The sequence below is a fragment of the Phoca vitulina genome, unplaced genomic scaffold (genome assembly GCF_004348235.1).
Source record: "Phoca vitulina isolate PV1807 unplaced genomic scaffold, GSC_HSeal_1.0 scaffold4, whole genome shotgun sequence".
NCBI classification, from domain to species: domain Eukaryota; kingdom Metazoa; phylum Chordata; class Mammalia; order Carnivora; family Phocidae; genus Phoca; species Phoca vitulina.
Genome location: NW_022589707.1, coordinates 33,406,410 through 33,429,082, shown reverse-complemented (window position 1 = coordinate 33,429,082; position 22,673 = coordinate 33,406,410). Strand labels below are relative to the sequence as shown.

Genomic DNA, 22,673 nt, shown 5'->3' with positions numbered 1-22,673 from the left:
ATTCTAAGCCAGGCTCCCCACACTGCTTCCATGATGCCGCCTCATGCTGCAGCCCCCAGAACCTTCCTCTCCACAGCTCTCCTGGGAGGCCTCTTGCTGGGCAGGGCTCCCAGCACCTGTCCAGCTCCAACAGACAGCAGGCCAGAGCTGGATCCAATTTAAAATCATTTCATTTATTTATTTATTTATTTTTCTTCAAATTATATCCAATTTTTTCCTGTCATAAAAAGTTTTCATATTTTAATAATATGTGTGAATGTGGGTCTGTGTGTGCATGCGTGTGTTTGGGTGTAGAAAGAGAGAATGATAAAGCAAATATGGAAAGTATTAACACGATAGGTAAACCTGGGTGAAAGTTGTATATGAATGAGTTCTTTGGACTTTCTTGCAAAAAAAAATGTTTTAAAAAAGGGAGGATATTTTTCTGTCCATTCACTTTTCACTGTTCTCCTTATCAGTCCTTCCTCACCAATTTCTCCTCCTTATTCTTCCAAATGAACCCCACAATCGTTCTGTGGAGTTTTCCATCCTAGTTTCTGTTGGTACTTTGGAATGATATGTGAGCCAGCACACTGATTTGGAGGCACTCACATCTTTATCCCGATATTAATGTTTTCCCACCAGGAATAAAACATTCACTTATTTATTTATTTAAAGCTTATATATTTTAGTGAAGTCATGGATTTCTTCAGATATAAGTCTGAGATATTTTCCGTTAGGATTCATCTGAAGCAGTTTACATTTGGACAACACTAAAAAGAATCTTTTTTATCCATTTTATAATTAACTAATTACTGCTGACACATGGAATGGCTACCAATTTTTTGTTACTCACTATGTAGCTACTCTTCTGAACTATATGAATTCTAACAGCTTTGCCTTCACTCCTTCAGGAATTTCTAGATAGTTTTATTGTCTATAATTTAAAATACTTTGTTTCTATCAGTGAACTATACCTCTATTTGTCTGTGTCTTCTAGATCAAGGAGAAATAATATTGGTGAATATTAGCATTCAACAGCACCCTACTTTTAGTTTCAGCTTTTAATGGGAAAATTGTTTCATTATCACCATTTTAAATATAGTGTTGGCTGCTCTAAGGTAACTTTAAAAAAATAATGCTAAGAATGTGTCTATTCCATCATCGTTAACAAATATTAAGTGTTATCAAATAGTATTTTAGCCTTAACCAAAATTAGCATTTGAGTTTACACTTCGAGCTTTTCATGTGAGATGTGCACTCATCTGTTTTCTATTACTGAACCCCTCTTGCTTCCCAGGAACAAATCTTTGAGCCAAATTCAAAGTCTACCACTAGTAAATACAAAGGCCTTTATAACATGCACTTTGCAAACCTTCATAATCCATTTTAGTTGTAATTGTTGTCTTTGTTTTCACCATTTATTTATTTTTAAATTATCTCTATATTTTACAATAAACCACCTCAACTTTTAGGGGAAACAGAATCAGGAATTAAAGGGAAAAAAAGTATTCTGAAACAGGAGGAAGTATAATAAAAGAGGCAGAGGTAAGGTGCTACAGGAGTTTGGAGGAGGACATGATACCCTCCCCAGCAGGGACTCAGAGGAGGAATCAGAATGGTCACCCAAACCTGATGTTTGAGATGAAGCTGGTGGAAAAGTATTTCTATATGGTGGGAGGGAAGACAAGTGGGCATCTGTGTTCTTTCGACAGGTCTGTGTCTGTCTCTCTTCATCATGATGTTGGGCAAACCTACCAGGCTCACCTCTCAATCTAGAACCTCAGAGACAACAGAAAATGGATGCTGGTCGCTCCCAGCTACATATCTTCTTAGAAATGATGTAACAAGGAGCAAGTGCTAAAAATGCCTCTGATAAATATGAATTATTTTCATCCATTTGTAATTGAGATGTGCTTGAGATATTGTCTTAAATTGCCAAGTTTAATTTCTCTCAGCAATCACTTTCTATGGCGATAAGAATTACCTTGTGATTTTAGAAGGATCTACAAGTACTGCCTTCTGAAACACCAACCAATCACCACAGAACTTCAAATTCTTAAGGCAGTCACTAAATGCACAGAGTTGACTTTGCTACGGGAACAGATACACCTCGGTGTCTCTAAATCTGTGCGTGTTTCAGTTGTTATTTCCTTCACAAATAGGGCGTTGTACAGTTAACAAAACACTTAAACCTATATTTCTTCATCTAACTCTGAAATGAGAATGATGATGGTGGTGGTGGTGGTGGTGATGACGATATCCCCAGGTTACAAATGGGAGACTAAGGAGCAAGATGGTTAACCACCTTGACAGAAGCCCTTACTTACATCAGCTGTGCCAGTTACCAAGTGCTTCTGATTCTGAACGCAGGAATCTGACATTAGGTCCTCCTGTCTCGTGATACTATTACAAATCCTAATAACAGTTTTATAATTATCATAAACACCACTCTCAATTGACTTTTATACTCTCTCCTTTGACATTTTTAATTTGGGCCAAAAGTGGATCTAACTTTCTCAATACAGGCTCAGGCCTCGAACATTTTATTCATTCATTCATTCATTCATTCATTCATTCACTGTATTTTTGTTTGTTTTTACGTTAATCTTAAGGTTGAAGTATAATATGAAAGCAGAAGTCAAAAATGAAGATTCAAGACAGAGTCAAGATCTGAGAGCCTTCAATGTTCCATGGAGCATGGGTATAAGCTAGTATTAAGGTGGAGGGGGGAAGGCCCTTAAGAGGCTAAATTGTTAAAAACTACTTTTCTTGAGTTTTCTTTAGCCAGAATGTTCTAAGAATGAAAGTGATGGATGGTACTTCTCAAAGTACAAAAACACCAATGTCCCAGAATTAAGTATCTATTCTAATTGCTGCTGTACTCCAAAGAGTTCTTCAGATTGCTCATCTGTGTTATTTTTACTTGCTAAAGCAGAGGTGTCTAGGTGATGAATTATACAAGGTGCTTCACTCAGCACCACTGGTGTGTTATAATAAATATTGCCACTGAAAGACAAAGTAAGGAAATGCTAAGTATTTTCATAGCATGTGATGTAGATTTCATTCTTGTTTTTTCAAGTGTGATGTAGATTTCATTCTTGTTTTTTCAAAACAGAGAAGTAGTTATTAAATTTTAATCTAATTATATATGGTCAAATAGGTGAAGATGGCAAAACTGTTTCAGGAAATATGAAAACTTTAATCACAAATGTCCATTCTGCCCTTCAAAATACACCTGAGAATACCCATATACAAAAGCATAATTGAGGAAGTGAAAAATATACATTTGCTAAAAGGAAAATAAGGTAGTGGAGCCCTAGCATCTTAGTGATGAGAAATGAAATACATTATAATCAAACCTCAATTACCATTTTTCTGCAACCTTTGATACTGCTACATTAAAAAAAATACTAATGCAGTCCCCAATTCCCAGTAAAGGCAAAATGACAGAGGGCTGTAATCTGACTTCAGTTTGTTTAGTTTTCTGCAGCAGTAAGGGAAATGCAGAGGAGAGTTTCTCAAATAAAGGGACAGAATTAAGGGCTGCAAGTAGATATTTTCCCTATCTGAACAGAACCTCAATTTTCTTTAGCTACTTAACATCCTGTGGTCATATACTCAAGGAAGGCTGGTTTCGGGGCGCCTGGGTGGCTCAGTTGGTGAAGTGTCTGCCTTCAGCTCTGGTCATGATCTCGGGGTCCTGGGATGGAGCCCTCCATCGGGCTCCCTGCTCAGGCGGAGTCTTCTTCTCCCTCTCCCTCCGCTCCTCCTCCAACTCGTGCTCTCTCTCTCGATCACTCACTCTCTCAAATAAATAAATAACATCTTTAAAAAAAAGGAAGGCTGATTTCATGCCCAGTCTAAGGAACAGCTAATATGGTCCTGTTCCCCTTACAAAGACTCAGCTAGCCATAGGCATGGGCCACGGTGTTTGCCAATGAGACATTAGAGAAAGTTTGCTGGACGACTTTCGGAAGCATTTCCAGACATCTAAAAGAGACTCGCTAGACGATACAGCTTCTTGTTCCTCTGGACCATGTGATAATGGCCGCCATATTGCTCCCTGCCTAAGGACAAATTTTATACATCAAGGATGGCAGGACCAAAAGATAGAAAGGACTTGGGTCCTTGATGACATTCCGGAACAGTTAAATTTACCATCTCTAGGACTTACTCAATGCTGCAGTTATGATATTCAATCAAGGTTCTTCGTACATAGGCCATTTTGTGTTGGGATTTCTATTACTTGCAGCTGAACGCCTCCTAACTGCTATCCTGGCTGGGCTGGGGCTAGAGTGAGGTAAGCTTGTCCCTGGTCCTGGCCCCGTATATTATCACACTCACAAGTTCTTGTCCTAGCCAGAAGACGTAATCTAAGTCTAGAATTTTGTGCCCAGGACTAGGGCATTTCTTATTATTAAAAATCCTTCTATCGATTCCCATTGCTTGTAAAGTCCAAGCTCCTCCACGTGGCAAATCTTTATGATTTAATTCTTGCTTTTTCTGTCAGCATCTCCTGCATTTGCTTGCTCCCTCAAGCCATCTGCTTTAGCCACATAGAACTAGAATTCTCTGGACCTCCAAGTCTTTTCACTTACATCTCACTGCCTGGAATTTTTAACAGCTGCTGCCCACCATACACATACCTGTGCTTATCTGGTTATTCTTTTCATCTATTGAGTGTCTCCTTTTCTGTGTCACACCCTTCCTTAGTCTGTCCAACTTCCCATGAGCAGAAAGAACCAATCACTGCCTTTTAGGGAAACTAATGTAACTTAAATGTAATGCTCCAAATGACAATGTGTTTTCTAATTATTTGTTTATGTGAAGGACTCTCCAGTCAGCATGTAGGCTGCTTGAGGATGGAGTGTGTGTTCTAAGTCTACACCATCAGGGATTAGATCCTGACTCATAGAGAAGAGCCCTGTAGATGCTGAATGAATGAATGAATGAATGGGAGACAAAAAGAAATATCCTAGCTCTACTTGATATTGGAAGATAACTGGCTGAGGTGCTACATATCATATTAACCTATTGTGTCAGAAATCAAGTTTTCCTTTTATCCTTCAACAACTTACTATGGTTTTAGGGACAGTGTTATAATAACACAAATAATAGTCTCCACTTTTTAGCCCTAGTTAAGAGCTAGGAATCGGCCTAAGGACTTCACATCTATAGCAAGTATCTTTGCATTTGTCTGTGATAGGCCTCCCTTCTTCTGTCAGTGCACCACCTCCCACCTCCCCACACCCTGACCCAGCACACACTTTCAAATACACCTCCTCTTCTGAAGACTTGCTCTTCACTCCACTTCAATCCTGTTCTTCTAACTGGGGCTGCCAGTTACACTACCCACACCATGGGATCTGTGACCACACGTGGGTCCATAAGGATTCTTCTCTGTGATCTTTAAAATTGAAACTAAGGGAAAATAAGCACCTTGCTCTCAAAAGTGCCTCATGGACAAAGCAGGTTACGAGGAATAATTTTAGTCAGAATGTAAAGAGTGAAGAGACGAGAGCCGTTGTTCCAGATCCTGGTTCCAAGTGTTACTTAAGTCAGAGCGTTCTCCTTCCATCACTAACCTGCAGTCTGCTTGTGGAAAGTGAGATTCTACCACTTGCAAAGAAACCATCTATCTTGCAACAAAAGCAGCACCCATTATCTCATTGAATCCTCCCAACAACTGTGTGCAGCAGGAATTATCTTTATTTTAGAGATGAGGAACCAGAAGCTCAGAACAGTCAGGAAACATGCCCAAGGCGTCCAATTAGGTAGCTGATGAGTGACTCCAAGACAGGTCATCTGGGTGCCAAAATGCAACCATCCCACTTTTCTGCCTCTTTCTACACTATTCTTTGGGCTTCCTGAACACTGATTTGAGCTCAGTGACCCCAGACATTATCCAGTAAGTGTAAGTCTTCTCTTCATTAATAAACATAGATGCTGTTGATTTTGATTAACTCCTGGGGATGTAAGGGGCTTCAATTAAATAACCTTATAAAGTGCTCTAAGCATATAAATGATCAGATACTGTTTTTTTATACCACACTATGAACATTCGCCTCTTGCAATGTTAATAATAGGGAAGCAGAAAAATAGTGCTTTTTTAAAAGTAGTCTTTTGTATGGTGACTAACATAACATAATAAAATAAAAAAAATAAAAGTAGTCTTAAAGACACTGTACATAAATATTTGGTATCAGTAATTTAATCGAATATTGATACGCTTGCTTTGGAGACCAAAAGATAACCGGTATTTCAGAATTGAGTTTCCTCAAAAGACCATAAGTTAAAACAAAAGACAAAGCATTTGTAGAAAATTGAATCTTTCTACTTTTGCATATGTCCTTTTTCTCAATCAGTTAGATTTTTAATTGGTATTTCTTTGATCTCCGCACTTGCTTATAGATCTAGTGCAACCGTGATCTTCTACGTCAATTATTGACACAAATCTGAGAAGAACCATGAACTTAGAAACAGAGAAAAGCAGACGAGTCAAACCAAAGGAAGATGGATTTGTATGTGAAACTAATTTTCCCCGCAAGAAAAACAGATATTTCCTTCAATATCAGGGTGCACTCAGATTTGTTTTCCATATTAGTAACTTATTTAATATGGCAATGGGCAAAAGGCAATCCATTAAAAAGCAATTTACCTCTTACCACAGGGTGTTTTATCATTTGATGTCTAGCACTCAATCAGAATGTAGCAATCCTTTAATATTTTATGAGCGGAGAACAACTCATTTGGGCATGTAGATTTCAGAAATGTGGAGTCCTCTGTAAGCCTTGCAAAATGTCCAGAATGACCTTTGCAGTGCAAGCAATAGGCCAACCTGAAAACTCAAACTATAAGAACATTGGAAAAATTATGCCTTAGAATAGATAGTGGGCATTTAAAATAAATATGCAATCATTTATAACTAATAGTAGAAGATATCAGTCCCAAATCATGCTTACACTTTCTCAAGGGCAAGCTTTTCGGGGACAGGGACCATATCTGATTCACCTTTGTATCTGCAGTGTCCATCATAGTCCCTGGGGCACTGTAAGTGCACAAAAATCAGTAGGTTTTTATTAAACAGATGAATACATACATTTGTCATCTTGGATGAAGGGAGCTTGCCCTGAGTGTGCCAGGCCCTGGGTGACCAAGCTCAACCTCGCTGCAGAGATGAGCCTGACCAGGTACTAAATGAGTTGTAGCAGAAGGCTGGAACCTTCTCTGCAGCAGAAGGTGAGATATGGAATAACACACAGTGCAAGAACAGCAGCTGGGGTACCCCCAAGATCCCCAAAGTATTTGCCTTTATCCACACTCTTCATCTCAGTTCTTAGGAATTGGGTTCTGTCCTGTTCCTGGCTTCATACCAGGTCCTCAACAGTCTGAGAGGGCTGCTCGGCACCTGCCAGAGGTCAGTCCCTATTCTGTACCCACCCCCCTACCACCACAGCCTAGAACTTGGCCCTCTTTTCCACGTTAGTCTCCCTAGGCTGAATACGATCTGTTCCCAGGGTCCCTACCTGTGACCAAGCCAAAATGAACACAAGTACTCAAACCACCACCCCAAATACTACCAATCTACTTCTGGGGGAAATGTGGAGGCGTAGGAGCACGGTGAAGTCGGTGAGGACATTATCCAAGGACACGAAGGTCCTACGTGGCAGAGACAGAACCCAGCTCCCCTTTAGTCCCAGCCTCCCCCTCTCTGCTCCTCTGTATCTCTGTTCTGTGTTAACTCGTAGCACGATAGATACATGTTGGCTGGGCAAAGGAAAAGAGCAGGGGCTGGGTATGGTAATGAAGCCCAAAAGAATCCACCTTCTGCTGCCATCAAGGTGAGAACTGATAGCCCAAAGCAGGCCACAGGGAAGGGGGGAGCAAAGCGGGGCAAAAACAAAGCCACGACAAGCCCCAGCCAGCTAGGGCATGACTGCTGTCCAGCTTACAAGATGTTCTTTGTAAGGCTTCTTAGCAAGTGACTTCCAGCAGCTGCCCCCATGAAACTGACATAAACATGAAATAGTCCCAGTTATCGGACTGAGGAATTTGGTAGGATCTGCTTGATTCGGGACTTTAATTCTTCAACTGAATGAACAGTAAGCTTGGCAGCAGCAGATGTAGATCTCAACAAGTTAGTCTGATGCAGAGGAGGAGGGGGAGCTCCGGTCAAGGATCCAAGTAAAGGGAAACATTCACCTCAGTGATCCATGAACCCGAGCGGAATGACACAGAATCTCTCAGGTCAGGCTGCTACTCGTCCCACACAAAAATGCCCTAATTTGGAGCTCCTAAGCAATGAACTTTGGTGGCAGTTCCATGTCAGCTTCAGCTTCTTTCCCCCATCCACCCAGACTGGAGGAGGAGTACAGTTTGCTGTGCTTGGTCGAAGAGACTCAAATTCTTAGTGTTTCCTTACTATGTTTTCTCCATTTCCTTGTTTACCAGAGCAGCGCCTGGACTCAGTTCTTATGATGTAAATAAAGCATAACCCCCTTTCCAATGTAATCATTGGATTCCTTTCCATGAATCATTTCAGACCATTATTTTAAGCTCTCAAGCAGGTAACTGAATATTTATGCTTTCACCACATTACCACACACCCAACATCTCTCTGGTATAAACAGTCTTTCTCTGGAGCCCAAGTTATGAAGCCTACAAGGGAAGATGTGTATGTGCGTCGGCTCTAGAGATATTGGAGGGAAGGGAAGTCAGCCACTTTAAGGAGGCTCGGTGTTGACAATGACTGCATGCGAGGTTAAATCAGAGGCATCCTAACAGGTTCAACCGAAATTATACCAATGAGCAAAAGGCAGGAAAATTACCATACCCTCTTTTTTTTCTGGGTGTCCTCTCCTAAATTTTGTAATATAGGTAAGAAACAGAGCAATAAGCGTATCTCTGACCACATTTGTCATGATCAGCTACCCATTTTCTTCTATAATTCGTTCTTGCTTCGAGAAAGCCTTCTAAACGAGTGAGCCAGAGGATTTTATTAAGGTATTCAATTTCTCTTTATAGAGAAAAATAGTTTCAAAAGAAAGAAAAGAAAATGATCGACAGGTAGGTTAAAAAACTGGAATTTTAAAAAAGAAAGCCGTAGATCTCTTTCCTTAACAGATTACTAAATGCAGGGCTGTTTTAATATATTCTCACTTTTATAATATTTGAAACTCAGTCATAATACCTGCCAATTTTCCCATTCTTGGAGGTTTTAAGAATGTTTATTCCCAGAACAGACGTGCAGAAATACATACACTGGAAGCCTGAGCCCAAGAATGCTGAGTCCACGGGAATGCCCGTGCTGTCAGCCCCTGGGGAATTCTTCATGTAGGTCCAGGCACAGCCCTGGAAACGGGGTGCCTGCCAGGCATCATGCCCATGTAGGAAACAGGTGTTACTTACGCAGCTCGCCCACTTTCAGGATCTCACACAGCATCTTGGTCAGCTCTATACTACTGCGGCCAAAGGGACATTCATGCTTGTCTTCCCGGCTACTGTTCTCAAGCACGATCTGCAAGCAGAAAGGGAACAGACAGGTCAGAAAGGGAAGCCAGTTTGTGGTACCTGTCAAAAATGTTGGCTCCATGGTAACAGAGTCATAGAGCCACTTCAGATTACCAAACTAAGCCTTGGGGCCAAAACAAAATTGTACTCTACTTATATTCTCAGTACCTAGCACCTAAAACTCTCATGTTTTCCAAACCTCTTAAAACTTTCCACCCTGTAAGAGGATATTTTGCCCATTGGTTTACACTTACACAGAAGTCCCTATGGATGGGGAGTTTTTCAAAACGGGACAATAAAGACCTATTACTGAAGTGATGACTGCTCTCTTCTCCCTGCCCCCAAGTCACATCTCCGCTTTCCTGGGGATAGCAGCTCTTCTGGGCCTTCAATTCCTACATTTTTATCACGTATCTCCCACAGAGGTTTCCATGTTCTTACAAGATCTCACCCCTGGCATTAGTTTAAAACATTTTTTTTCCTGAGAGAGACTGAGTGGGGGGTGAGGGGCAGAGGGAGAGAGAATCTTAAGCAGACTCCACGCCCAGCTCGGAGCCCTGCGCGGGGCTCCATCTCACGACCCCGAGATCATGACCTGAGCCGAAATCAAGAGTCGGACACTTAACTGACTGAGCCGCCCAGGTGCCCCAACACACCCCACATTAATTGACTGGAGCATGCCTAAGGGACACGTGACACAAACGGAACCAACCAGAGGTCGTCCCTGAGACTCTTCCTACAGAAATGGAAAATAAAATGGCCCAACTGTGCTGACAGTACCCAAGAGGTAGGAGGCAGGAGCCACCTGAATGTGAGCCTGCAACAGAAACAAAAACATTAAAGAAAAGCAAGCCCGAATGCAAAGGAAAGCGGAGGGGAGAGGCGGCGGGAGCCCTGGCTGCACTGGAGTGGCTGGTGGCCCCACGTGCTCCCAGAGCAACGCTGCTTCCCTGTCCTTAGTGTTTATTTGCGTAACCCTTCCTCCAAAAACTGTTTTCGGCTGGTCCAGTAAATTCTCCTCTATCCTTAAGCTAGTTTGAGATGTCCCTACTACAATTAAGGGAGACATTGTACACAGGGATTAAACAAAAGTAAAACAAAGCAATAAAACTCGTTTTAAAATTACTAAACTTCAAGTTCAGATGTTGACAAAAGGAAAGATCAGCTTCTGCTTCTCTGGAGCCATTGCGGGTATAGCTGTCTGCCACCTCCTCACGGGCTACACCATCCGGAGTAGGTGCGGGTCTCCCAATAGCGTCTACACCAATGCTATGCAACAACTTATGTTGTTTTGCCCCCTAGACTAGGAACTCTGCAGCGGCGGACGTAGTGTTTTGTTCATTCAATCAATAATAGTAACTGAGTACCCATTATCTACCAGGAAGATGCCCCACAAACTAGAGAACAAGATAGACCAGGGCTCCAACCTCATGGAGCCTTCATTCTAGTTGAGGAAGACAGACGATACAATAGGTAATTACAGTTTATCACAAGTGCTATGAAAAAACCAATTTAACCGGTTGAGGTGCTAAAGAGCAATGGGGAAGGCCTGAGGAGGAGAGTTTTGATAACCAAGTGACTCTTGGGAACCGAGGATGCGAAAGAGCATGCCATGTCAAGGTCCGGGAGGAAGAATGTTTCAGGTGTAGGGATCAAGGACAGTGCCCCTGAGCTGAGTAGGATGTGTCTGGGACAGGCCAGCACACTGCCTGGTCTATAGTGCGAAGGGGTCCGGGGTGGTGCAAGGCAGCACTTTGGGTTCCAAGAGCCCGAGGGGGCGGAGCACAGAGGTGAGCCAGGGCCCCTGTCCCAGGGCTGGGTGGGGTGTCACTCTAAGACCTTGAGATGCTAACCCTGAGGTTTAGGCAGGCAAGTGACATGAGTGACACAGCCTGATTTGTTTTGAAAAGATCTATGAGTACAGAGAATAGAGAGTAGGGAGGAAGAAAGAAAGGGGGGCCTGGGCAGCATCCGTGGCAGAGACGAGGGCGGCTCAGACCAGGCATGCCTGGGGCATGTGGTCATAGAAAGGTAAGGAGAGGCAGACAAGGAATGAAGAAGACAAGGAGGGGAAGGCTTTTAGAAAAGTGAGAGAAAAGAAAGAATACTTGGAATGAGAGAAGAAAGGGGGAAGAAGGAAAACTAAATTAGAGTGCTATCTTATTGATATGGCCAGGGTTCCAAACAGCAAAGTGAAGGGAGGGAGCTGAATATCAGGTGCACTGTTGAAAACCGGAGGAGGAGGATTCTAATAAAAATGTGCTCCAATTATTTTCCGCACAAACACCGTAACACACATGTATATACATATATTAGTATATGCATCAAGAGTACCCCAATAACAAATCAAAGGTTTGGGGCTATTTCTGCCAGATTGCATTAACACCGAGGCACAATCACATAGCTTGCACATTCAATCTCCTCTTCCACTTCTGCCACGAGCAATTTGCACAGCCTTCCCCATTACCACCTCACACCCCTCATGATGGTCCAGGAAGTCCATGAACCATCCTGTTTTGTGAGGCTTTTCAACCGTTTGGAACATACGCTCACATAAATAATTATGTCTAACATATCATCAGGAACATAACCTTTATTGTCCTTGGGATTTATGATAAAAATTCTTCCTTGCGGTCTCTTTAGGGAACACATGTTATGAGTTGATTGTTTTTTTCTCTGAGAAAGCTGAACGTAAACTCCAACTAAATCCCTTCCCCAGCTGAGCAAGGAAGGACCAGTGCTAGAGTCTTAGAAAGGCTCATTCCCTCTTCACAGTCTCTTCTGGGCAAGCTGCCTGAGCACGAAGACTCATTAGGTTGAGCCTGAATCACCCTTTTCCTTTTAGAGGAATTCTTCCTAGTTCTAACCAGGAATTCCAGTTCAGGAAAGCAGGAGGGGAGAACAACTAAATTCCCACCAATCAGGGACTCGTTCTCTTTTAAAAATGTTGTACCTGAAACAGCTATACATATATCAAGGAGCAAATCCAAATCTCCTGATGACGGGAGAAATGAATAGAAACAACGGAGCAAGAGGAAGACAGAACATAAAGAAAAGACAGAAGACAGGTAGTTTTCAGCCAGCTCCCAGCTCCCACTGAGGACATTCCCCTGCATTTCACATTAACATTCTATTAACATTTCATGAGTCCATCAATATTTAATGAGGATGTGATCTGCATACACCGTAGATAGAATTACTGCAGCCAATAAATGTTCCGGAAACATTTCCAAGGCATTGTTTATTAGCAGGCACTAAATTAAGGAGTCATTTAAGTAATCAATATGTAAATCAGCTCTGAGAAGCCCTTCTCTTTACTCTTTAATGTACCATCCATCTTATCATATTTACCTACCTAAAGAAAAACAAACCCTCCTTCTTGAGTGGTGTCTTTAGACAAGGCGGACACAAGTCTTTAAAGTTACTTGTGTGGATTTTAAGGTCCACATTCCTGCAGAAAAGACTATGATTATGAACGTTACTAACAAGGTATTACTAGAGTGAGAGAGAATTCTTAAACTAAATGGTAGGTTTTTGCTTTAAAATTAACACACTAATCTATCTATATTCAATTTCAACATTCTGGTATTAACCATGTTCACCGGAGACAATTTGAAAAGTTCCATTTGAAAATATCAAGGCATATTTTCCATCTTCATTTTTTTCCTCACTCTTTAGTTTTAAGAGCAAACATACTGGAACAGAAGCCATGGTGGATGAAGCACAAAAACCTGCTATTATCCCTCATTTTAGAATACGCCATACCCAAAAGAAGTTGTAACCGTCTGCATGTCTTATAAAATAAAACACTGGATACTGGTGCCATATTAAGTACAAAATGTGTTTTAAATACTTTCTGGTTTGCAGGCTATATTTACATAACTTCTATCAACTGATCCCCAACAAGTCCAAATGATTGATAAGGCAGGCATTACTATTATTCTCTTTAAAAATGTTGGCACAAGAGGAAGAGTAGGCTTGCTTAGATCACAGAGCTAGCCTAGGTCAGTCATGGAATTTCATTGTTAAGTCTTCAATTTCCAAATCTCTTCCTGTGAAGACGGCCTTCCCGTACATATTGTCATAAAATTCAATGGATTTCATGACTAAAGACATTAACGAACTTTGATCAATTTCTTCTATCTCATTGAAGTGGGTCTATAAATCCCAGCTCCTCCTAAACAAAAGCATAGGTTCTCTCTTATCTCATTTATCCCATGAAGATCAGTAGCAGTTGTTCAAGGTGAGTGACCCAATGCTGCATGGAGTAGCCCACAGGCTTTCCCCTCCCTAAATTCTGAGTAGCCCTCTGAGTGCTCTGCATTTCTTCTTCTCCACTGGTTCAGATCACAAACCTACTTGGCTTGGGCGTTGAAGTGCTGAATACAAGGCCAGCCGCACTCCAGCACTCGCCGCTTCTCTGGTTTCTGGGGCCCCCTTGGTCTCAGCCTCAGCATCACATTGCTGACTTCTTCAGCTGGTTGTCCCGACACATGTTCCTCCACATTCTGTTGAGCTCTCCTCTTCCAGGGTGAACCCAATCCATTCTGTCTTCCCCACAGCTGGCCCTGGGGTGAGAGCCTTGAGGGTCTCCTCCACTGCCCCTCACCCAGGAAGTTTTCCTTCACATGCTGCTTTGACTCTCAGAATCAGATCAAGTATAGTGGTCTCTTCACAGGCCACCGAAGACAGTGGGTGAACTTCTACTGTGTTCTCTCCAAAGAGAAAGGACTGTCCATCTTGCTCCAATTCGGACACAAAGCTGCTAGGAGAAGCATCGAACCTAGAGCGCCCAGGCAAAACTAGTTTAACGTGCACAAGACATTCCACGTCTTTGTGAGATATACAGAAGTTACAGAAAGCTCACTTCCTAGGATTGTGGTGCAAATTCAATCACAAAACAAAGGCAACTCGCCTAAAACAGACTTGACCCATTTGTGGTTTATGATCTCTTCACCGCCCTCCCTTTTCCTATTCCTGTGTGACCCCGTGGCTGACATCCACACAAGGCTTTCCCCAGCAAATGAACCAAAATCATGATTGTGTTGGGACTGGCTCTCTGGGGGCCACAGGTAAGTAAGTCAGAGGATCTCACATCATTTAAGCAGGAGAACCATATAAATAAAGAAGTGTCTTCACTTGCTTACACAGAAGATGCAGATAGGAAGCCCCATGTGCTCGTATTCAAGCGGGAGTCGTCCACGGGAATACACAGGGGTCCAAGTACATGAATGAGCAAGGAGCCTGAAGAACCAGTCATGGTCTGATGATTTAGGCAACAAGTCCCAGTACAAAACCATTACGGCCACCATGGGACATCTGTCCTCAGAGTTCTGTCAACTCCACGGGCTCTGTTAAAACCTGTCTCTTGACCCACCAGAGGAAATGCCAATCTTCTCCTATAGTTAGCCAACAAATAAACAACAACAAAAAAAACCTTGTTTGTATCCATGAGGTTCCCTCTGCAACACAGAAATAACTCACGTTAGTAACAGGATCCTGAACACCCCAGAAGGAAGCATTAGCCCTTAGATCACATCACCAAGACCCAGACCTCTTCTGAAGTCAAGTGTAAGCCCAGCTTGGGGTCCTCTCACAGTGACTTGGGGGCCACGAGGGAACATTCTCCTATGTTCCCCCTTGGTACTAATGGTACCAAGTGCTAACGGTGATTGGTCCCAGAAAGCCATAGAGAAGCATTAGAAAGTACACTGAGTGGCCTCAGCGGGGCTGCACAAGAGCTTAATTGTGATGATGAATTTTGAGCAAGCCCATAAAATCAAACAAACATGCCGACCGCTAATAAGATGATTTCAAATGGGCAGAGAACAGGGAACATTACAATTAGAGAAAGTATGCCAAGCAGGAAAGCAAACCAGAACAAATCAGAATCCCAGCTGCTCGTCCACCTGATCTGCTGCCCCCATTCTACAGCTAAGGGAAGTGAGGTCCCAGAGTGAATGAACCTAAAAGAGACAGCTTTAAAGGTGCAGACGAGAGGGCAGAGAAAGATAAGCAGCAGCTGATATTTACCGAGAGCATTGACTTCCCAGGCCTCGTTCTAAGCACTTTCACTGATGGTCTCATTTAAGGTACATGTCCTACCGCGTGACAGAAATACGGCATCATTCCACTTGACAGATGGACAAGCTGAGGTAAATCTGCCCAAGGTCACACAGCACAGAAACAGACAGACCCCACACAGGAACTTAGGGGCCTGACACCAGAGCACATGTTCCTACTTACTGATTCCTATGGAAACACACTATACCTGCTCCTACTGAGAAACGGGAAGGTGACATAGTAGCAAAATTTTGATCAGGGAAGTCCTTACAAGTCCTCACCATGGTAACAGATGAGCAGATAGCACTGCGGCTCTGGACAGAAATGATTTTCCTGGCTCGCCTTCTAACAGACTTGGTGACTTGATGCACATTTCTTAACCTTAGTTTTCTCCTATAAAAATGCAGACAGGAACACCTATCCATGGGGGTTGTACAGATGAATGAAAAAAAGTGGAGGTAAAGATCTTTTTGTGCATGAGACTCCTCAAATGATAGAGATGATTGATCTACTATTGCTATAAATAATTACATGAGCTCTTGTTCCAGGGTATTACTCTTCACGTTACTGAAATAGTCTTATAATTCTAGGGCAAAGCTGTTGGAAAAAAAAAGCACAACACAAAACAAAACAAAACTGTTATAGAGATTATTAATCTTGCTTTTTGGCAAAAGAAGAACTAGGGTGGAATAAATATTATTTCTGACTTAGATGGATTTCCTAAGGTTCTTTCAGCATCTCTTCGGAACAGTGGTTCTCAAACTTGAGTAGGCATCTGAATCATTGGAAAGCTTGCCAGACGCAGACTGGGGGGCTGCTCCCTCGGAGTTGAATTCGGCCCGTCTGTCTGAGATGAAACCGAACAAAATACACAAGCAAGTAAACCAAACCATAGATTCCTCTGAGACACTGCAGGGATTGAGGGAAGGTGTGTTACAAAACATTTCAGAGAACATTTCAAAATTATTTTTAGCAGCATACTCTTAAAAAAAAAAAAAGAAAGAAAAAGCCTCCATCTACACACCTTCCAATTGCACATACAGAAGTTGGGTGGAAAAAGAAATAAATCTGATAATAAAGCAGTCCATGGTATGTCCGGGGCTGAAGGGCAGGCCTCAAGGCCTTTGGACAAGGCCAATGACACTAAAGCAGCTGCAATGGAATGACTGAGTCAAGAGTGTGACTAGGGAAGAGCACTCCCAGAGCAGTGTGTGCAAAAACTTCAAGAGCTCTTGCCAAGGGCAAAAGAACAATGCATCCAGGAAAAGGAGAAAAAGAATGCAGAAGAGGTCAGATTAGCGAAGAAAACAAAGTAGAAAGTGCACACAGGGAACGGAGATAAATAACAATCTGGACAAATGAGAAGAATGGTATAAAACCCAGCTAATGAGGTGAAATCCTTCCAGAATAAAATTAGGCAATTGCACATACAGAGGCATAATAAAAGCCATAAATATAAAATGGCAAGGAATTGACTGGGTAATGGTATAGTAATTAAAGCCTGAAGGTTCATAATAGACCTCAAATTGAACATTAATCAACCAAAAAGAAGCGCTGCCTGCACTTTGATAGAGCGCAACCACCGCAGGATGTGCGAAACCCACCAAGCACTCGGAACCACGCTCTGCCGGAGGGTCCTCCCGCCAAGTACGGAGTTGGGCGGCACCAAGAGGGGAAGAGTAAATAAGAGCAGGGATGATGTGAGTTTATGCCCGCATAGTGACCCAGGCGTCACTGAGGGAAGCCGAGACATCAGCTCCGTGGACTCTTCCAAAGGCCAGCGGAGAGCAGGAGTGATGCCCCTGCTGATGCCTGCATCCCAGAAACAGGACGGCACGGGCGTGGCAGGCACCTGCAGGCATCACTACGTGCTTGCAGAGGAAACATCTGGTTTATTGAAAGCAGCGGTTCTCTAACTGGAGCCTATGCTAGAATCATCTGGAAGCTTATCAAAACCACAGATTGCTGGGCCCCAGCCCCAGAGTTATAATTCAGTTTTTCTGGGGTAGACCCAAGAACGTGCATTTCTAACAAGTTTCTAGATACTGTGGATGCTGCTAGTTTGGGACCACCCTTTACGAACCACTGATTTAAAGTTATGCCCATCTATATTCTCATTTTCCATCAATGGAAAACCTCCTGTTTTTAAAGACGTGAAAAGCAAGAAGAGTAGATGAAGGAGAAATAAATCTGATTGTTCTGATTTTTTTTCTGTGACTACAAAAAATGTCATTAATGAGTTAAAACCCATAGAGGATGCAGATTGGTCACTGCCTGGGGCTCGGGGTTGGGGGGGAGCAATTGCTTAATGGATATGGGGTTTTCTTTGGGGATGATGATAATTAATGTCTTGCAACTACACAGAGGTAGTGTTTGCACACAACATGTGAATGTACTAAATGTCACTGAATAATTCACTTTGAAATGGCTTATTTGATGTGACGTGAATTTCACCTCAATTTAAGAAAGAGTGAATACCGATGGACTGATTACCATGTGCACACTCTCAAGTCTTTAACTCATTTGGTCCCCACAAGCCATCAAGCAGGACTACTTGTTACAGATGAGGAAACCATGCCTTGGAGCTTGAGTCATGTGTCTGCTGTCTAGCAGTGAAATGGGATGCGCCGGCATCCTGAGTCTACAGGCAGGACTCATAACTTCTACGCTGTGGTTTGAACGGCTTCTTGGGTGGCATAAAGTGTTTCTATTTCCAAGCTGGGGTTTAGGACTGGCCAGACAGAGGCACCAGAGGTTCAGAAGTGGCCTAGGATAATAGTCCTAATAGGACACCCAAGGACAGCCAGCCAAATGGGGCCCGTGAGGGGAGTAAAGCATGAAGTCCTTACAAAGCCCTCGGTATCCACGGATGAGGAACGGCTCTCTGCACACTGCTTATCTGCAAATCACATACACTTCCTTGCATTTATTTGTGAAAACTCACATTTATATTATTTTGTAGACATACACTACTCAGGTCTTCTCAAACTTTAAAGCACTGCATGGATCGCCTGAAGATCTTGTTAAAATACAGATTCTGATCCAATAGGCTGAGGTCAGCCCGAGGTCCTGCATTTCTAACCAGCTCCCAGGGGATGCTGACGCTGCAGGGCCGAGAACCACATTTTGAAAAGCAAGGTATTATACTTCCCAAATCTGTCATATGAATTCTAGTCCCCACACTTTGATTCTTTCATTCATTCATTCACTCATTCATTGGACAATTATTTCTTCTTTTTTCAACAAGTGTTTCTGTAAGCATTCATTATTGCTAAGGAACTTGCTAGCTGCTAAAAATACATCTATGAACAAAATACCATCTTTAAAGGCTTGTAATCTACTTGGAAGACACAGGGGATGGGATTTGGAGGGTGGACAGGCTTTCACTTGCTATGTCCCTCTTTCATCTCCTTCTAGATTGTTTGCATTTTTTACAAGGAAGTATTACTTTCTGGGATGAAGGTGCACGTGGCATGCAATGGGCAAGCAGAGCCAACTTCACAGAGGGTGAGACTTGGAGGGGAAGAAATGGATTCCAGACTCTCTCCCGAGGCATCTTTTTAACATTCCAGACCAGAGGTGAGCTATGGAATGTAATAAAGATTAATTGCAACTGGGACTTAGATGCTGAACGAAGGCAGAGAAGCCCCTCTGCCTGTTGGGCAGCATTAGCAATAAATCACAAGATCACGGGGCAGAATTTTGACTCACTCAACATTACATTACGGAATACAAATGCCTTCCATCTCCTTCAATGGAATGCAGAGACAGTGAGATGCCGGCATTGTCTGACAGTCACTGCTGGATGAAAAATTAGGCTTGACATTGCTCAAGCCTGATTTCTTACTGAGAAATTGTCACTACTGCCTTAACAGTTACTGCAGTCTTAAAGCTAAGTTACGCTCCACATATGTTGTCTGAAACATCTTTGGACATAACTCGCTTTACTATAAACAAACACATTCCAGGAGAGCTAGTGATAAAACGAATCCCTGCAAGTCAGATCTCACCTCATTTTCTCACTTAGCTCACAGATTTATAAATTCTCTCTGGTCGGGGAGAATGGACTTGTGAGTATGGAGAGGTGAGGAGAACTATTTATTTCCTATCGCCTTCTGGACAATAATTAATTGGCCTTTTCTGTTTGAAAATGCTGATTTTTCCGATGACGCACATATTAAATTAGCTACAACGGGAAAATTATTTTTTGAAACCCAATTCACAAATTAGGCCATACGTTGTTTTGCTTGAATTAATGTGAAAAGGAAATCTTTCTTCTATTAAATCTAGCTTTTTAAATGGAACCCATCTCATTCCAGCTCATTCTATATAAGCATCCCAAATCTTGGTTACTTCTGTGAAAGGAGAGATCTCTTCTGCGGGGCGGCCCTCCTAGAGGGGTGGGTCCCAGTGTGGTTTCTTTCTATGCAGATTGCTTCCCCTGATATCTCTCCACCCCCCTTTTCCCTCCAGCATTTGTCTAAATTTCCCTTCTCCTTTGGACCCAACTCAATGTCACTTTCTTCATAAAACCATATGCAATTCCTTCCTCTAAAACCCCACAGCCCTTTATCTTTTTCTTTCTTACAGCAGTTCTCACTTTCTGCCCCAAATTGTGGCAAGTATATGTGTCTTATTTTCCCTAGTGGGGAGAACCACATCTCAATCACCGGTGAATCCCTCACGATGTAGCAAAGTCACACATACGTACACTAGGCACTTATTAATGAGACAGTTACTAAACAAGTGAATGGATACCGCAGGATAAAACTCTGGCCTCTAACTGGGCTGGCAGTGCCCACCAAGGGCCCAGTGGACATCTCTGTCCTTTACAGCAAGCGTCAACTTGCCTGGTTTTAACATGAGAATTTTCCTAATTTTTTTTTCCTGTACATTCTCATACATCTTCACGGAGGTACAATCACCTTCTTATCCCTGTCATCCATATTCCCCATTCTATTTCTCTGTGGACTTTATCAGCAGCAATGACTACCATGATGCTCCCAGCAACCTCCAACCTCATCCTTTCCTTCCTCATGGGGTTTCTCAGAACCCAGAAGCTTCTCCACAGCTGGAGCACTTAGCTACACAAGGAATCCAAACTGTGGAGGAAAACTCCTCTCGAAACTGAGTCTTCTGCAAGTACCTGATGTGCCCCCAGGGAGATGTGTCCACCATGAAGAGCCAACTCAGATGCAAATTCTCACTGGGCCAAAGCCCACACTTCAAAGGTCTGTTTAGGGAAACTACACTCACCTTCTCTGTGCATTGTAAAAACAAACATTTACAGAGCTGTTGGAGTGTGTGAAAAATGTCCTTAGTTGTGTTTATGGAAAACACTTGGCAAGTATTTGCTATAAATGCTTCCTGTAAATACTGTGAGTGAGAACCAGCAGGAAAAAATGTATTATGAGATGACAGGGAGCCAGCTTCCATCGCAAAAGATGTCTCTTTGCACATACCCTGCATGGGTGTGCTGGTTCCACTCCCCTACCCTCCTGTTACAAGGGAATCCTGCATGGGTGGTCAGGGGCAGAGGAGGGACAGCCTGCAAGGGGAGCTTCGGGGCTGGCATCCCATGTTGAAGTACTGAAAGAGAAACCTACTCATGTTTCCTAGGTGATAATGTCCCTGGTAGGCCTTCCTTCTCCTTTGCACATTTTGGGGACCAGTTCTGATTCCAAGTCCCCTGTTCCAGCTGGAAACAGGCCCTCAGTGTGAGCCCCATTTTCCTTGCTTGATGACTGGCCTCTCCGTTAATTCTGTTTTCAGGTAGAACATGAGAAATGGAAAACAAGACATTCAAAAGTATTCTTTTATAGCAAGATTAATGAGATTTCTCTTAATTACCTTATAATTGACACAGATCTCAGAAGATATGGATAGAGAGGGAAAGAGAGTAATGCAAGCCAAAGCAATGCTTGAGGTTTTCCCAGGAAGCAACAGTGACCAGCCCCAAACTGCCCTCTGGAATGAACCGAGCCCCTCTCATGCTACGTGAGGCACGCCCTGGGCATCACAGAGAGGCTGGCTATTCTGGTCCCCGAGCAGCCAACGTAATAAAGAGCATAAGTGTTTAAATATCAGAGAGATCAATTATCTCACAGTTGTTATATCCAAAAAAGACTACTTTTTCCTTCATTTTAGAATATTTTCTTAAAAAAAAAAAAAAAGACGCAAATCTTAATGTACGTAAGGCAAAGATGCATGGCAGCTTTGCATTTGCACCGGTGCCAGGCTCTGGTCCAGACCCCTCCCTTTACCCCAAAGTGCTCTTCTCTCTCATTACCCAGGCCTAGCGATCAACATCCTTGTGGAGCATTTTTTAATGTTTATTTACAAAATTATTTCCTTAAGTACATTTCTAGAAATGGAAGTGTTCCTTCAAGAGATTTCAATATTTTTGCCACTTAAAATATATTGACAAATCATCATCCAAGAAGCTTAGGTCATTTCACACTCCATTTAAATGGGACAGAGTTCCCTTAAAATCATTTCACCACCCGAATCTGCAACTGACAACACCAAATGCTGGTGAGGACGTGGAGAAGCAGGAACTCTCATTCTTTGCTGATGGGAATGCAAAACGGCATGGTCACTTTGGAAGACAGTTAGGTGGTGGTTTCTTACAAAACTAACGTACTCTTACCATACGAATCCCGTAATAGCACTTCTTAGTATTTACCCAAAGGAGTGGAGAACTTATGTGCACACATCAACCTGCACATAGATGTTTATTGCAGCTTATTCGTAATTGCCAGAACTTGGAAGCAACTGAGATGTCCTTCACTAGGTGAATGGATAAATAAACTGGTACAATCCAGATGATGGAATATTATTCAGCACTAAAAAGAAATGAGCTGTCAAGCTACGAAAAGACATGGAAGAAACTTAAATGCATATCACTAAGTGGAAGAAGCCAATCTGAAAAGGCTACATTCTATATGATTCTGATCATATGACCTTCTAGAAAAGGAAAACTTTGGAGACAGTAAAAAAGATCTGTGGCTGCCATGGGTTAGGCATGGTGATGAGGGATGAATAGGCAGAGCACAGGGAATTTTCAGGGCAGTGGAAATACTCTATAGAATACCACAAGGATAGATACAGGTCACTAT

General features: G+C 42.5%; 1 protein-coding gene across 7 annotated transcripts in view; it reads right to left on the bottom strand.

Annotated features, from left to right (window-relative positions):
- Window positions 1-22,673, bottom strand: part of ELMO1 (engulfment and cell motility 1) — a 514,971-nt gene that overhangs the window by 222,076 nt on the left and 270,222 nt on the right. For all 7 annotated transcript variants that reach the window (XM_032401761.1, XM_032401766.1, XM_032401767.1 and 4 more), the window contains one exon: window positions 9,391-9,499. In XM_032401761.1, coding sequence (XP_032257652.1) covers window positions 9,391-9,499 — 109 coding nt within the window. The remainder of the gene's footprint in view (window positions 1-9,390; window positions 9,500-22,673) is intronic.